This window comes from Syngnathus acus, chromosome 19 (genome assembly GCF_901709675.1).
Source record: "Syngnathus acus chromosome 19, fSynAcu1.2, whole genome shotgun sequence".
Classification (NCBI taxonomy): Eukaryota; Metazoa; Chordata; class Actinopteri; order Syngnathiformes; family Syngnathidae; genus Syngnathus; species Syngnathus acus.
In genome coordinates this window covers 8056574-8072092 of record NC_051103.1, presented here as the reverse complement: position 1 = coordinate 8072092, position 15519 = coordinate 8056574, and the positions used below count along the sequence as shown (strand labels likewise).

At 41.3% G+C, this 15519-nt stretch overlaps 1 protein-coding gene across 2 annotated transcripts; it reads right to left on the bottom strand.

The window, feature by feature from the left end:
* Window positions 1-312: 312 nt before the first annotated feature.
* gas7b (growth arrest-specific 7b) lies at window positions 313-15145 on the bottom strand. 2 transcript variants are annotated; one of them, XM_037278881.1, is made up of 15 exons: window positions 14999-15145; window positions 14751-14892; window positions 10385-10502; window positions 7879-7956; window positions 7396-7484; window positions 6489-6542; window positions 5115-5204; window positions 4058-4173; window positions 3776-3850; window positions 2468-2546; window positions 1884-2012; window positions 1671-1794; window positions 716-795; window positions 557-655; window positions 313-487 (listed from the first exon to the last, which is right to left on the bottom strand). In XM_037278881.1, the coding sequence occupies exons 2-15, from the start codon at window positions 14847-14849 to the stop codon at window positions 374-376; spliced, it is 1344 nt and encodes a 447-aa protein (XP_037134776.1). In that variant the 5' UTR covers window positions 14850-14892; window positions 14999-15145; the 3' UTR covers window positions 313-373. The 2 variants fall into 2 exon arrangements, with proteins under 2 accessions (XP_037134776.1, XP_037134775.1); XM_037278880.1 differs by having other exon boundaries at window positions 14751-15145.
* Window positions 15146-15519: the final 374 nt, after the last annotated feature.

Below are 15519 nucleotides of genomic sequence, written 5' to 3'. Positions count from 1 at the left end.
ACTGCATGTGACGTGCGTATGAATCAGGTCAGTCATAATACAGTGATACAAGACTCATTCGTCGGAATGCAATTTGCTCAGCAGCAGGGGTTAAACCATTTTCACTTCTGAAGTCATACGGGTGAGAATTAGAACATGTAGCAAAAGCACACAGTGACAAAGGGCAATCGAACATATGTACACTGTCTTTCTTCACCCTTGGGACAAAGTCCTGGCATCATTTTAGTGTGCATAAAGAAATAGTTGCCTTCATCTGACTATCATCATCCTCAGCAGGTTCTTGGTGGAAGATTCTCATCCCCACCCTTTGTCCAAAGTCATATCGGGATCATTGGTGATTTTGCAAGGGGAGCAGAGCTGTCTTGTTTCTAATTTATATCTCAATGTCCACAGGCCTGATGTCTCCAGTCTTATTCTCCTGCACCCAGAGCTCTCTGTCTTTGGCAGGATCCACACACTGTAAAAGCTTGTCCACTGGCTCCATCGTCTGGACAAAAAGAAACAGCAGACTAAGTAAGACTGTCGACGATACAAAATCTGGTCCATGGCTCCTTACACTTTGATTGAACATGTCCGTCTCGTGTCGTAACGTGGTGTACTGACACAAGTGCTGCCGGATCATCTCCACTCGCTCCAACTCCAACCGTTCCAATTCCTGAAGAAAAAAACGTGTTATTGACATTCCCAAACGGTTGAAGTCCACACGCAAACTCACCAGACTGGTGGTGACCATCTCCTCAAACCATTTGGACTGTGACTGGTTGTATAGGTCCACACAACGCATCAGCTCGTCTCCTATAAACACAATTAAGATTTGACAGAAGCACACGAATCACTCTTTTGTTTCAATATATCAAGCCGATTTTGTATAACTCAGAAAGACAAATCCAATATAAAATCCAGTTCATGTACATATACACATATATATATACACTTATTTACGTATAGTACATACACGTGAAATTATAAAAATGTGTGTGAATTGCATAAATTGAACCCGAGTGATAATAATACAGAAAGTGATTCCAATTAGAGGAAGTACGTCGAGTAAAACTTGTTCGTGACTGGCGAAATAGCTGTTGGGAAAACCTGCGCTTACATAAAACGTTGCACAACGAGCCCAAGATAACCATAATGAGTCTTTGTTATGGGAGTCTTTGCTCCTCTTCCGTCACACTGGAGTTAGTGCAGTGCAGGCAAGCAGCAGCATCAACAACTGATGCTGTTTTTCTCCTCAGTTGCATAAGCCAGCGCCATAGAGGAGGGAAGGAAGACTGTGTTCTGTGTCTATTTGGACGGTGGATGCTTTCACACTTGTTTGTGACAGCATGTGGTCGGTGCCTGGCCGGCCGACTCATGACATCACATGGCATCTGCTTTTTCATCCCAATAAGCTCAGCTTCTTCTTGAATGCAATGCTATTCAAAATGCATCTTATGTCCAAAGTCATCTTAAGTTGGACGGACATTCTTTTTGTACTCTGAAAAGCTAGACGACAGACAGCCTCCATTGAATATACTCGATCGAAAGTTGATGATATTCAGTAAACGCCTGCTGCCACTATGGAGCAGGCAAAAATTCCCATTTGGTTGAAGCATCTGGTCTAGCTAATAAAATAAACACCTGGGTGTTACATTTGACCTCGCCCTCCCTCCCACCCCAACTCTGACCTGCTTGAGTGGATTTCCTTCGGGCTTTCTTGATATCTTCCTCAGTCTTGGTATTGAGTTTGATCTCCAGCTGCTGTGTTTTCAACTCCAGCTCCTTCTGTCTGTCAGCCAGAGTTTTACGGGCCTAAAGGGAAACATGGGTTGCAAACATCCAAATAATGAAACCTGACATTTTGATACTTGGGCAGAACTGCAATGTGAAACTGCGTCTACCTTTTCCACAGAAGCATAGCGAGCCACGAGCTGCTTCCGTAAATCTGCAATGTGATGGTCCAACCTCTTCATGTCCTTCTTAAAGTTCTCCCTGAAGCTCAGTAAAGGTTTCTCCACTTCACTCTGCAGCTGAACCACAATAGAGGTATGCTTTTTAGTCATAATAACAATTAATGGGATCAAATGCATGGCCATGTGCAGAACATGCTAACTGGTTGTTGTTTTTTTAAAGCAAGCTCAAAAAAAATGATGAAGTAGAATCACGACAGGTGAAAGCATAACAAAAGTTTCAAGTCAACTTTAACAGTACATTTAGAATGAAACTATTTTAATGTTACTCAGCTCTGAGCCAAATATTTAGTCTCAATGAGTCTTTTGTTTATAATCTGTTGAATTGCCTTACTGCATTTTTTTTTTTTTTGTGACCGTCAAAGTCAATGGACCCTGTGAGTTTATGTATAAAATGGAGCTAAACATTCAAGGAGTAGATGTCCGTTCAACTTTTTGGTCGACGGAAAATACATTGTAGGTTATATCTGTATTTTATCTTTAATATCCACAACAGCTTGAAAAGTGCCAAATACTTTTGAGGAGAACTTGAGGTGAACCTCGGCTTCATCAGCCAGGCTCTTCTTCAATTGGGCCCACGCCTTCCCGAGTGTCCTAAGAGAGAGACCACACAGACTTTTATGTCGAAAAATGGGCAGAAAGTGTCGAGAAAAGGGAGGAGTGCCGCAGATGACGGTGAGGGCGCGCAGCTGCCGATGAGTCGAGGAGCCGGTGCAAAAGTTCACCAGCTACACCGCTAACCAGTAAATCTGGAGAGCTGGAGGTCCAAATGCACTTCAGCAGATAATTAGGATGTATGAGATATGTGCTCCGTTCCCGCATTATGGCTCAACTTGGAAATGATTGTGGTGTCTCAAAGATAAATGAGCATATTATGCAAAGATTTTGCAATGCTAGATATTTGTTATGACAGAAAGGAGGATTATTAATGAAGGGGTGAGAGGTGGAAGACTTTAGGAAAGCAGCTTGTTTCATAGTTTAGTCCTCAGTGGAAGACAAGTACACCCTATTAAGATTTTTAAAGCTCATAAAATAGAAATGCCTTCTAAATCATAATACTCCAAAAGTCCAGTCATACAATTGGGGAAAAAAACAACATAAGAAACCCTGTCGAATTTTACATTGCAACAATATCCTGATGAGAATTAATAAACAGCTGGGGAACATTACCAAACAATTTGAAATAGAGATAGGACAGAGAAACTGGCTTGGAAACACCCTCAGGAAACATCACTTTAACACCACCAGGCGGGCCTTATCCTGGAATCCCGAAGGTCAAAAGAAAGTCAGGAAGACCAAAAAACACCTGGTGGAGGTCAGTGGAGGTGGAAAAGATCACCTAGGACCAAAGCTGTAAAGCTACAGCCATGTAGAATAACAAATTCAAGTCCTCTCTTTTGTTGTCGTTGGTTGGATGAGAAGGAATAAAATGTGCTCACATTCTTTGTGATCACATTTGTGCCGCATTAAAAAAAAAAAAAAAAAAGTGTTGAAGGCTGGCGGTGCTGGGCTGCAAATACAGTACTTGAATGGCAAGCAACAAAACAGCATTTGTCCTTCTTGACAACAGAGCTGGCCTTCGTGGGAGATAGAATGGAAGTATTGTGCAAGTGTGGGCTGACCCATTCAAGGTTCTGGATGGAACAATTCCACCCCACTTCAGCCTCCTTGTTTATCTTCAGTCTTATATGCATCATGTGAGCATTTAAGGAAGGAATATCCCCCCCCCCCTCTAATGACCATTGATAGTTTCCATATTGCATTTTGAGTCAAGTGAAAATGCTATCACACTGCTTTTTGGAAGTTTCACTTTATTGACTCACCCTTCTTCCTGGCTTGCTAGAGGTATCTGGGCAAGTTTGGAAAGGTTCTTGGCGTATTCCTCCTCTATTTTTATCCTGAGAGAGAAGTAAAGAGTTTCATTACCTGTTGTGCATTTGCACAGTGCAATTAATGACGACGCACTTCCTGTGTTGTGCAACACAGTGATGTCGCAGAAAAAAAAAAAAAGGGGAAACCACATGTGGGAACTGTGTGGTTTTCATGGTAACTTGAGAATGAAACATTAAAAAAAAGAGGAATGAGACTCAAAAGACTGCGGGTACCTCTCTCGTACAAATTCGGCCATCTCTTTCTGCATTTGTTTCCCTTTCAGTTGTTTCTGCAATAAAACTTCAAACCCGCTGATGTAGCTGTTGGCCTGGGGATCTTTCTTATCAGTCTAAAGGATCAACAAAACAAGCACACAAGAGACACTTTGAACAAACACTTAGCAGCAAACATGAGAATGTCACACCTCAGCGTAGTACTTCATGGTTTGATCTGTGGCAAAGTAAGCAAACAGGTAGCGGAATAACATCAAAAGCAAGCTCGGAGTGGAGCAGGCACGGACGGACGGCCAAGTTGAACGGGCGTCAAGAACAACGCTAACCGTGCCGTTGGAAGCGGAAAAGTAGCTGAGCTGAAAAAATTGTAAACACTGCATGCAACCAGAAGATTTGGGAGTTACCATGGCAATTAGAGAGGAGCCTTATTATTATAATACAATGCCATCAAACAATGTTGTGTTTTTCATTCAAATCTAGGCTAAATACTGTTGCTTAGAAACGTCAAGACTTGGCTTCGAAACGTCAAACATATTATTTTTCTCCCTTAGCAACATACATGACATAATAAAATTGAAGATGGTCAGTATTTGTCTTGGCTTTGCTGACTCCACTTTTCCTGTTTGCTCCCATCGAGGGACTTACAAGAAAATGGACTGTGTACAACAAGCACAGAATGACATGAAGTAAGCAAGTGAATTTAGTATACAGTACTGTTCGGAAATGTTACGTAACTCGGATGCCTTCGAAGCGTGCCGCGGCTTCGACTTGTGGACAGACGCATCACACGTGGTAGACATTACACTGCAGGAGATCCACACAGAGGCTAGCAGAGATGGACGCAATCTATTATCCGGCCGGCCTCTCAAAAGGATACGCTTATATACGGGATGCTATTTAGTCAAACAAGTGGAAGACGGGCATTGTAAACAGAGTGGAATGGATTCTTGTCGTTTGTTTCTGCTTGGGAGATGTCAAACAAATGTGATTCTCTGATTTTATGGTGACAGTTTGGAATGTTGATGGTGATTTTGCTTCAGACTTTTTTAGAACTCACCCAGAAGTAGTCACAGTAACTCCATTCGTTTGGTTTAAGCAGCTGTTGTTCTGTCATGGAGGCAGGCAGAGGGAAAGTCACACTATTAATCTGTCGGGAGGGAGAGACAGCGAGAGACTTGATTAATGGCTCATTTATACAAACACAACTTGGATAAAGTTGGGACGATTTGGAAAATACAAATTAGGAGGAAAAAAAGCACCAAGTGGCTAATCTGAATTTTGCATCTGGATTGGATTAATTCTTAAAATCGTATCGTGCCAAAATAAATACACATTCCGAAATTCGATTGGATTACGCAATCATTTTTCTTATGGATCAAACACTCACTTTGTGTTGCTCAAAACGTGTTAGTGGGATTGCATTAATCTATCCTGAAAAATAAATCTTATAAACGGGCAAAGAGGTCAAGTACCGTAAGTCCATACTGGTGTTGTTTTAAACCTATGGCTGTGAACATGATTTACATGATCAGACGTGGAAAAATAATTGACACTTTCCCCCTGAAAGAGAACCACAGGGGTGTTTCCTCCAGCCAAAAGAAAGTCCAAAGAATTCCTCAGATGGAACTGAAGCAACAAGCACTTGTCTGTGAGGGGATGGATGAAGTCACATCCCATGACAACAAAGGTAATAAATATTTCACTGCTGTGGTTGGTGGGAACCAACAGAAATGCTGACAAGTTCAGAGCCACAAGTCAAACGTCATACAATTCTGGATTTGACCAAACTGTCTAGAAAGGTGCAGAACATTAGAGGTCCAACTAGGTCACGAGACTCCAGCTCGAGTATTAAACCAAACAAGCAACATACAGGGTCAAGTTTGGCCTGTCATTCCATGATTGATTTGTTTCCATTGCTATCTTAAAAGTAGAAATAGATTGTTTTGTTGTTGACAGCGTGTTAGGTAAGACTGTCGTTTTGTGACGTAAACCCTTTGGGCTTTTACTAAGTGGACTGACCACATGGAGTCTGTTTGATGCACATGCGGCGTTTCAGAACCAAAGTCCTGCTGATTTACTGCCGTGTCTGTTACATCAAAGGACCTTCTGACTCAGATTTGTAGCTTCAACCCAAGTCTTCAATACGTTTTTTTTTGTTTCCGTAAACTCGGATCTTGTTTTAGCGAAAAGATGGGAAAGAAATTCCACTGATGTATAATGAATTTAAAAATGAGCTTTCCTGCTTTTTCATATTCTGAAAAACTGCTCACACAGGTGATGTACTGCAGCTATAATGGGTGGAAAGAAAGATCCCACCAGGAATATCTGTATTTTTCTTTTTTTTTCAAACTGGAAATGTAGTCCCCGCTTGGTAGTAAATGAGATCTTTGATGTCTACTGAAGGTAGTTGTTGGAAAGTGTTCCCACTCACCGTCACTGTGGTCTCCTTGTTCTGTCTCCTGGTGGGCGACGTTGGTCCCGGGCTCTGAGGAGAAAGGAAGGACGCTCCGTCAAAGCCAGCGTCTTCCATGTCAGACATGACTACTCCACACTCTCGTACAGTTGTTCTAGCGCCTTTCCTTTCCTTTCCTTTCCAATGCGGAGCTCTCGCTCTGCTCCTGCGGCCGTGTATGCATGATGTGAGGGAGTGTGTGTGTGTTCAGAGAAGTGAAGACAGTGCAGCGCAGCTTTGTGTTTGAGTGTCCATGTGGGGTTTGTGTTCTCGCTCATAAATTCGACTTTGCAACAGCTGTTGCGAAAGCACCAAATACACTATTGGAAAATAAGATGATTTAAAAGGCTGCAATCACGTTTTCTGATGTTTATTTCTTTTTTTAATGCTAATGCTTGAGTTTTACTTGAGAATATTTTTTGGGTTGTATTGGGTTCAACCAAATTTACATGAACCAAGTTATAAAGTTATAAAAAGAAACCAGACAATAATATAACAAATAGAAACAGAAGACTATCCATATTTTCTTGTGTTTAGGTGTGACGGGCAGGAAAGTAGTAAATATGACGGGACAAAGTGAAAGAAAGTGGTGGGTGGATCTTCTGAAAGTGCTGCTGCTGTTGCTGCTCCCACATTGCCTTGTTAATTATGATCACAGGAACAGATAGTGGAGGCGGGATTAATCTACTTTTAATTGCTGTCAGCATCTCGACCAGGAAAGGGATTTTTAATGTGGAAAAACATGACACGTCATTATCTTTAGCATCAAGCATAAGCTTCGGAGTTCATCTGTAATTATAGCCGAGTGCCACATACGAGAAGTTCGGAAAATCCATTTTCCGAACTACTTTTCCTGACTTTGATATATAGTAGTGTAGTGTTTTACCTGTTGCTCAGTGCTGCCTTTCCGGATCATATTGTTGTGTGGAAGTTCCATGGGATGCCAGGGGCTCTCATCTGAGTGAAACCCGTTCACTGCGGCGACAAGTCGATTATTTTATAATTTGACAAGCATGACACTATGTATATGAATGACGTTTTTTTTTTTTTTTCAATGGAGCTGATAGATCTAAAGGAGAGCAACTTTCAGTGGTTGAGTTGGAAACATGTTCGAATCCTCCCAGGCTCTGTCTTTGTCAGACTTTAGGTAGATAGATAGATAGATTGAGCCAAAAGAGTGACAAAGGGGTCTTTAGTTCTGCAATTGAAGCTACAGATAAAATTAGTTCCAGGAAGTGTCTGTTTGGATGTGTGTGGTGTGAATGAAAGGATTCTTTGTGCCACTGTGGAATTTGAGGAGAATTTGTAGCCTGGGGTTGCTAAAAGATGAGCAAGTTGCACTGATAAATAATTCCAACAGATAGCCAACCTGCAGGAAGGGAGCTCTTGTGGCGAAAGGATGATTTGGGAGTCCCTGGAACACTGGAGGGTCTCTCCCATGTTGTCTCTGATGAAAAGAATAGAAAATACAACAAGAAGACTTTTATAAAAATGGTGACATCGAGGTAACTGTTTAAAATAAATGTATCAAATAGAAAAAACACTCAAGCTCCCCAGAAGTCCAATCATACATCCAGATTTTCCTGCACTTGGACTCATAAGTGCTCTTTTTGCTTTGTTTTTCTGCACAGGTCCATTCTCACCACAGGATCCATCAGAATTAGCCTTCACTGTCAGAATGCGAAAAGAAAAAAGAAAACAAAAGGCGACATGTAAAAAAAGAACTCTTATTTAATTCGGGCCTTTTGGGTTGGCTCGGCTCTATGGGGTGCTGTTGAACAGAGGAGGCAGTTGGGCCAAGCCCATCTCCTTAAATGACACGCATGGAGTGAAAAACTGGCAGCTAGCTGAAGGATAAAAGGCATGCTTTGCAATTTGATGAACCACGAGCAGAAAGCACGGCTCTCGGGCTCAAATCGACAACAGGAAGGGACAATTAAAAGCAGGCGAAATGATCTCTAGTCATTTGGATGATTTTTTATGAAGCCTGTCACATTTATAAATGCCGCATCATCAGCAGTAAATCGTCAGCGCCAAACTGAAGCCAAAAGCATCGAAATTGTGTATCACATGGCTCATTTCCTGCCAGCCTCTTTTGACACCAGAAAGGAGCCTTAATTATGCAGATTCAAAATAGAAATGACAGCACGCAGCACATGAATGACCTTTTTCTCTTTGCATAAATGAGTTAGGAAATCAGAAAGCGGACTAAAAAAGATGGCTTAGTGTCTCACCTCTGCGGTCTGACCACAACATGTATACGATGGTTCACACACACACACACACACACACACACTTCCTCCTACACACTGGCCAATTTTTCAGAATCACTTGGTTATTTTCCTTAGTGTTAGTCATGTGCATGTAGTTTCCCATTGGTCAGACAGGGATGAGTGGAGACTCTCAAAAGACTGCTGCTAAGAACTGTAGCACCCAGCAACACAGGAAGGGAAAAACCTCCAAAACACAGAACAAGGACACACTGCCCTCGCCTACGCATGTAGTTCCGTTACTATGGCACCCAGACACACACAGGACAGTATCTGATCATGCTGCATATCGCAGCGTAATGAAAAGAGGCCAGAGAAAATAGCAGACATGCTATAAATGCTTATTGTTCACAAAGAATGTCATCAGATAAGAGTTGTGAATTTGAAAAGAAGTCCGTCCACACCTGCAGTGCAGTTTGGTCTCCTAAGTAAAAAGCTCTTATGAGAATAGATCCTCATGTATTTTTACTGTAGTTGTAAATATAAGGCTGTGTGCGTGTGTGTGTGTGTATAATGCTTACTGCACTCTTTAAACACGCCTCTTTGCAATGTTAACCCTCTGATGCCAGCTGAATTGAAATTTCCTTATGTATTTTAAAGTTTGTCTGCATATATCGCTATCTCATGAAATCATACATAATGGTGCTTTCAATTTTTGGTGCAACTTGAATGGCGTATTTTTTTTTTTTAATTTCATTTTGAAAAAACATGATATGACCTCACACAGTTTTGACTTAAAATGTTAAATGTATATAATAATATGAGTACTCAGGATTCCAAAGTCTGGACTTTGTAAAACAATCATCACATTAAGCACCAAAGTTCATGTGAGTAAAACGAAAGGAGGATTAGGACGAGTGACTCCTTACTGCCTGTGTCTGTGCTAAATTTAGATCCAGTCCTGGCCACCATTTGACCGCTGGAAACATGATCAGACACAAACAAGATGCGAACAGCTCTGTGGGAAAATGGTTCCGCTCTGATGTCAAATCAAATCCACAGATGTGGTTACACATGTAGGATGTACTCTTACGCCTCAAGCAACAATAAGCAGCATATTAACATTTTTGCTTTTAAAGGGGTGCTAACTGTGGTGGTTGATAATAGAATAGGTATTTTCTAACCCCAGGCATTGTTTTGTGTGGTTGAACAATCTTTGCGGTTTCATCTGTTTTGCTCTGCTCTTTAGAAATGATACAAAACAAAAAAACAGTTGCTAGGGAAACTATCACTCATCAGCAAGTGTGTTTTCATCTTTCCGTAAGCTGCGGTCGAGACCAACATCCTCAATTGTCACACCGCCAGTTTGCGTCATATTTTCTTGTTAGTCATTTCGCTTTAATACATAACAATAAAGTGACTTAAAATTGATTTTTAACACATTTTTAGTGCATCAATTGCCCCACTAGCTTAAACTCGGAATTGGCAAAAATAATACACTTAGTGGGATATGTATGAACCTGTTTTTATCCATCTCAGGTGGCGGCCATCACCATTTCTCAGGGCTCAGGTAACGAGCGACCAATCGTGGCTCAGCTCGCGAATGTCATATGATCAAACTCAGAAAACGGGTGAGCCTTCTTTATTTTTCTTATATAGTCATACCATTGCTCATGGTGTTGACATAGTATCGCCGCCCTTGTGGAGACATGTAGCACTTCCAGTGAGGAGGCAGAGGCTCTTTCAGGTCCTCCAGCGGAAGCTGACTTAGCGATGCTGTTCTCTGTCAAAACAGAAGAAGGAATATAAATAAGTGGAAGGATTTAAGCGGCAATATTGTCCAGACAAATGTTATAGCCTCCCAAGAGATACAAAAATGTTATACGGTTTTAATTTCCTCATTCATTTTACAAGCGAGCAAGCAAGCAATGACATCAGAGCAAAGAGCGTCCTGCTGCTACATAATGTACAAACTGGCAAATCCGGCCAGCATATGTCCATAGAACGCAAATGACAAAAAGAAGGCAAACTGCATCCATCTGCAAACGGTTAGCAGGAATACAGAAGAGGAAGAAAGAGCCCATTGTAAAGATCTTGTGCAGAGAGACTTGAAAGACAAAATTTGGTCAGTTGCTTTGAAAATGTGCAGCAGCTATCCACTAAATGGCATTGCTCTCTCATGTCAAAAGATTATCAGCAGCACTCGCCTCCAAAAGTATTGGAACGGTGAGGCCAAATGATTTATTCGTGTTGACTGAAAACAGTTGGCTTTAAGGAAAATCCAAATATTTCATGTCTTTTATTTTTATTGATGTGTTTAAATGTATTCTGACATACCACAAAACATGCTTGTGCATTCTCTATATTTCCTGCTTGTGTCATTGATGTCACATGTTCAGTATTAGTGACTAAACTCCAGGATTGTTCTTCTTTGGGCCACAGATGGTGGCCATCCGGTCGGTGGTGGCTTGAACAGCATGGATTTTAGGCAGCAATTCCTGAAGCTTATTGACATCTGACGATGTGAAGATGTCTGTCTAATTTGCCTGGGGATGCCTTCCAGGATTGAACCAAACTCTGTGAGTCCAGCATATAAGAAAGACTTTAGTAGTGTCAAATCTTGGAGCGTTCTTGTCCCAGCATATGCGACATTAAATAATGCACCATTCCAGATGGTTAAACTTCTATAACTGAACAAAACTGCCTTTGGCTCCACATTCACAGCATGCCAGAAAAGCCTGTGGCAAACGCACTCATCCTTCTGCACAGACTGAGAAGCAACCACAACAATCATGCAATGGAAGCTATTTGATTCTGCATTTCTTATCATTGTCATTTAAATTCGGCTTTTGCGTTAAATGCAATGCTCGTCATCACGGAAATAAAAGAAAATACGTATGATTTCAGTCAAAATGAACAAGTTGTGAACCACCTGGAATTGACATTTAAATGATTTTATATTGCTCACAAGTCTTTTACGTTCCCAGATCTGCATTATTCATGGGCTTTGATTGCGAAATCATTGCAAGCAAGTATTGGCGTCAGCATCAAATGACATAACTGTATGTAATAAAGAAAATAAAACGTCTTTTGCGACACCACTCACGGAACTTTCCGGAACATTTATTTCTCCAAGAGAAATAAAGGGATGCAGGACAACAACTTATGAACTTAAATCCAATGTGTCCAAAGACTTAAGGCATTATAATGAAGACAAAAATCCATTCTCTAACCCTAACCCGCACAAAAGAGTACCAATTCAAACATGATGGTACTCTTCTTTGTCTTTCGTTTTTTGCCGCAAAACCTCCTCATCATAGTTGCATGTAATGATGACGTGGCCCAATGGACACTGGCGTAACCAGTTGACAAAAAGACTCCAACCTTGAGCAACAACTAAACTTTTTCATTTCATTTCTTTCTTTCCAGTGTTGACTCATCAGCAGGTTAGTAACGTCTGAGGACAGACTTTGTGCCATTGTCCTGAAGAGGTGAGTCACACTGTCCCAACTGTCATCATCTGTGTCACCGTCACCATTGGTCACATGATTTTTGGTAAAAGACAGTCAGACCCCCTCCCCTGATCACTGGCTGTGTGGAGGAGGATGAAGAAGCAAAGTCAGCAGTCCAAATGGTCAACAGATCAGCTCATTGAATGAACAAGCCTAATGTAGGAATGCAAGAGTGCAATAAATAAATAAACAGATCATTCCATCAAATTGTTGAGTAATAGTTTGCCGTTTAAAAAAGACTTCAAGAGCATTGCTTGTAATTTACATTGACTGGAGTTGTCCCGTGTGGATTCCAGAGGCTTTTCTTTTCAAATAACATTATCACAATGTGAAAAGAAGAGAAAATGCACACGTCAGCTGAAAACCCATGACGGCCAATACAAAACAAGCCAACACTCTCCTCACACAAACTCCCACGCAGTCCCTCGAGGGAGTCGTAACTCCATCATCACCATTGCCATAAGCAGGCCCTGTACTGTAAGCACTCTTTGGAGCACACGCAGAGTTCCCAACTCCTTTGGGATCGCTCAGCAAGAGTCAAGACCTCATGAAAAATCCAGCCAGGGAGAAATTTCTCACACATACACTGAGCCACTAGCTGCTTGACAAATGCACCCAAGATAGAACAGGAACGACTCAATGCAGGGGTGAAGGATAATGAGTGTTTGGAAGGGGGAAAGAACAACAAGGCTATCTTTATTTGGACATATGCATTTGGGAAATGTGGGAGACTTGAGAAACTGGAGGAGACATTGACACTGTTCAGTGCATGCACATATGCGCACACTAACTGCTGCCATTGTCTGCTTAAGGTCCTGTGCGTGCGTGCATGCGTGCATGTAGGCAAGTCCTTACAATGACCATTTTGTTACCACCCATTTCCCTAATTTACAATATGAAAATGATCCAAGAACAGAATAACCATAATCACTCCATGGAAGTCGAAGAAAATATCGGGACACCTTGCCGTTAGGCTAGTTACTATTGACATGGAAGCAACAGGATAGTAAATAATAATAATAGTAAAATAGTAGGATTGAGCAATTGTTAGTAGGATATTATTTAGGATATATTTCATTTGCATCATGAGGAATGAAATAGTAAAGCTAGGCCAACTGAAAATCACTATAATTACTCTGAGCTAATGTTTTTTTTTTTTTTCAAAACACAACTCAAAATAGAAACAGTGACATGCTTCCAGTACCAAAAAAAAAGTTCATTTGACCTCAAAAACCTCAAATTGGTAGCTAAAATTTCTCACAATTTAAAGCTTTCGGACTGTTCCCACAACACAAAAGGCTTTTTTTTTCTCCAGCAACTACGTGCTGGGAAGATGCACAGCAAATTGTCCCGAGGTACTCACTGAGAGTTTGACCACAAGATATGTGAAAACCTTCAATGTGTTCTTTAGTTTGAGGCCAAGTTGGAAAGCGGATGTGTCACAGCCAAACATTTCACCGCCTCGTTTTGATTGACTGTATGTATTTGTGTGATGACACAAATGACGGTATTTTGGATGTGATAGCTAGCTGCTCACAAGTTTGGGCATGACAGTGTTTAAATCTCGGTGCAGTAATAAAGTAACAAAGTGTCAACTCCAAACTTCAACCATCTGCATGATAAGGGCCAATCTTTCCCTTTGCCAAGAGTTAATTTGAAGTTAGTTTCCATTCAAAGAACAAAAGCTGCGTGAGTCATTCAAAGGTGAAACTTTATTCAAACATCACAAATATCCGACCACAGTTTCAGTCAAAGATACTGTGAAAGCACGGAGACTGTGATAAGTCACACGAAATATCAGCAAACACAAGACACCTATTCACAATCATTTTATAATAATAAACCAATTGATTTAAAAAATGGCAAATTCTGATATTATAGAGAATAATTTATCTTGGATGGATGGATGGGCGGATGCATGCATGGATGGATGGAGTTTAAAAGTGATTTTTCTTCCTTAATCTAATCCTAAAACGGTCGTTAAATATGTGAGTGCACGGCATGCAGTAGTGCTGTGATTCTTTGCACAGCTTCCACAATATTTGTATTTTTGTTTTTGCCCACTCGTGTTGTCCAAAACTGCACAACTACATCGTGACTTAATTTCAGGGTAGACTTTCAAGATTGTAGGCGCCCACATTTCAAGTGAGGAGCTGACCATGAGCAACGAGAGCAGCCAGTGCATTCACGCGCACTCCGAGGAGACCTGAGAATTGGAATGGAATGCGAATGGAATGAGGAAGTGTGCGGGCGGGCGGGCGAGCGAGCGAGCGAGCGGCCACTCAGCAAGATGCCAGTCCCTGGAAGAAGTTTCACCCAATGTGATCAACACAACTCGGGGAAACTAGTCATTCATGCATGTGTCACTTCATGGTGACTTTTTCTTTTAGTGGCTGCCATTTGTTAAATGAGTCAACCTAATTGAAATGATTTTGAATTTTTATTTATGCAATATTTTACAATTGGGTTGCAAGTTTAGATGTTGAGTATCATTTTTAAAAAAAAACAAAAAATCTTACCTCCAGTACCTGGACATAACTTGAAGGAAACCATCCTCGGGTTCCATCTTTCTCTCCTTCCCACCAGCCTCCAGGCAGAGACTGAAGCACCATGATCATCTCCCCGGCATCGAAGCTCAGTCCCTGCTGGTGCTGATCTCCACTGAACGGGTACAAAGTTTTGCAGTATGATCCAGACATCGCCCGGAAAAGCAAAAGTTTTCAGACACAAGATGCCCGATGCCAATGTTGTCCCTAAAGGTCCGCACCTCGGAAGAATGACAGTTTGTTGTGAAACTTGTTTCAAGTAGATGAACAGGTTGCAAGGTGGTCACGCTCAGTACGCCCCGCACCGCACCGCGCCGCGCCGCACTGCTCTGCTGCGCGATGCTTGCTTGCCTGAGCGCTCCGTTTCAGGCCACAAAGCTTAAATGTCAAGTCGCGCAAAGGGAAGAAGAGCAAACAGGAAACCAATAACGACTTCAAAATAAAACCCCGAAAATGAGAAACAAAACAAATAAAATCTTTAAAAACTTGTAATGTTGCGTGATTGCCACAAGAGGGCGACATTTAACTAGAAAGAAACACAAACGTCTTCACAGGCTGCTATTTGTAAAAACTGCACTCAAACGAATATTGTACTTCACTCAAATTGTCAAACTTGCTATTTTTTTATTTTCATCCACGTCAATAAAGGCGTGACAATTATTATAGTATCCAAAAATGTCATGAATTAACGAGGCTTTTAACTCGTTTATGAAGCGCTTTATGTAACGACGCCAAGCTACCA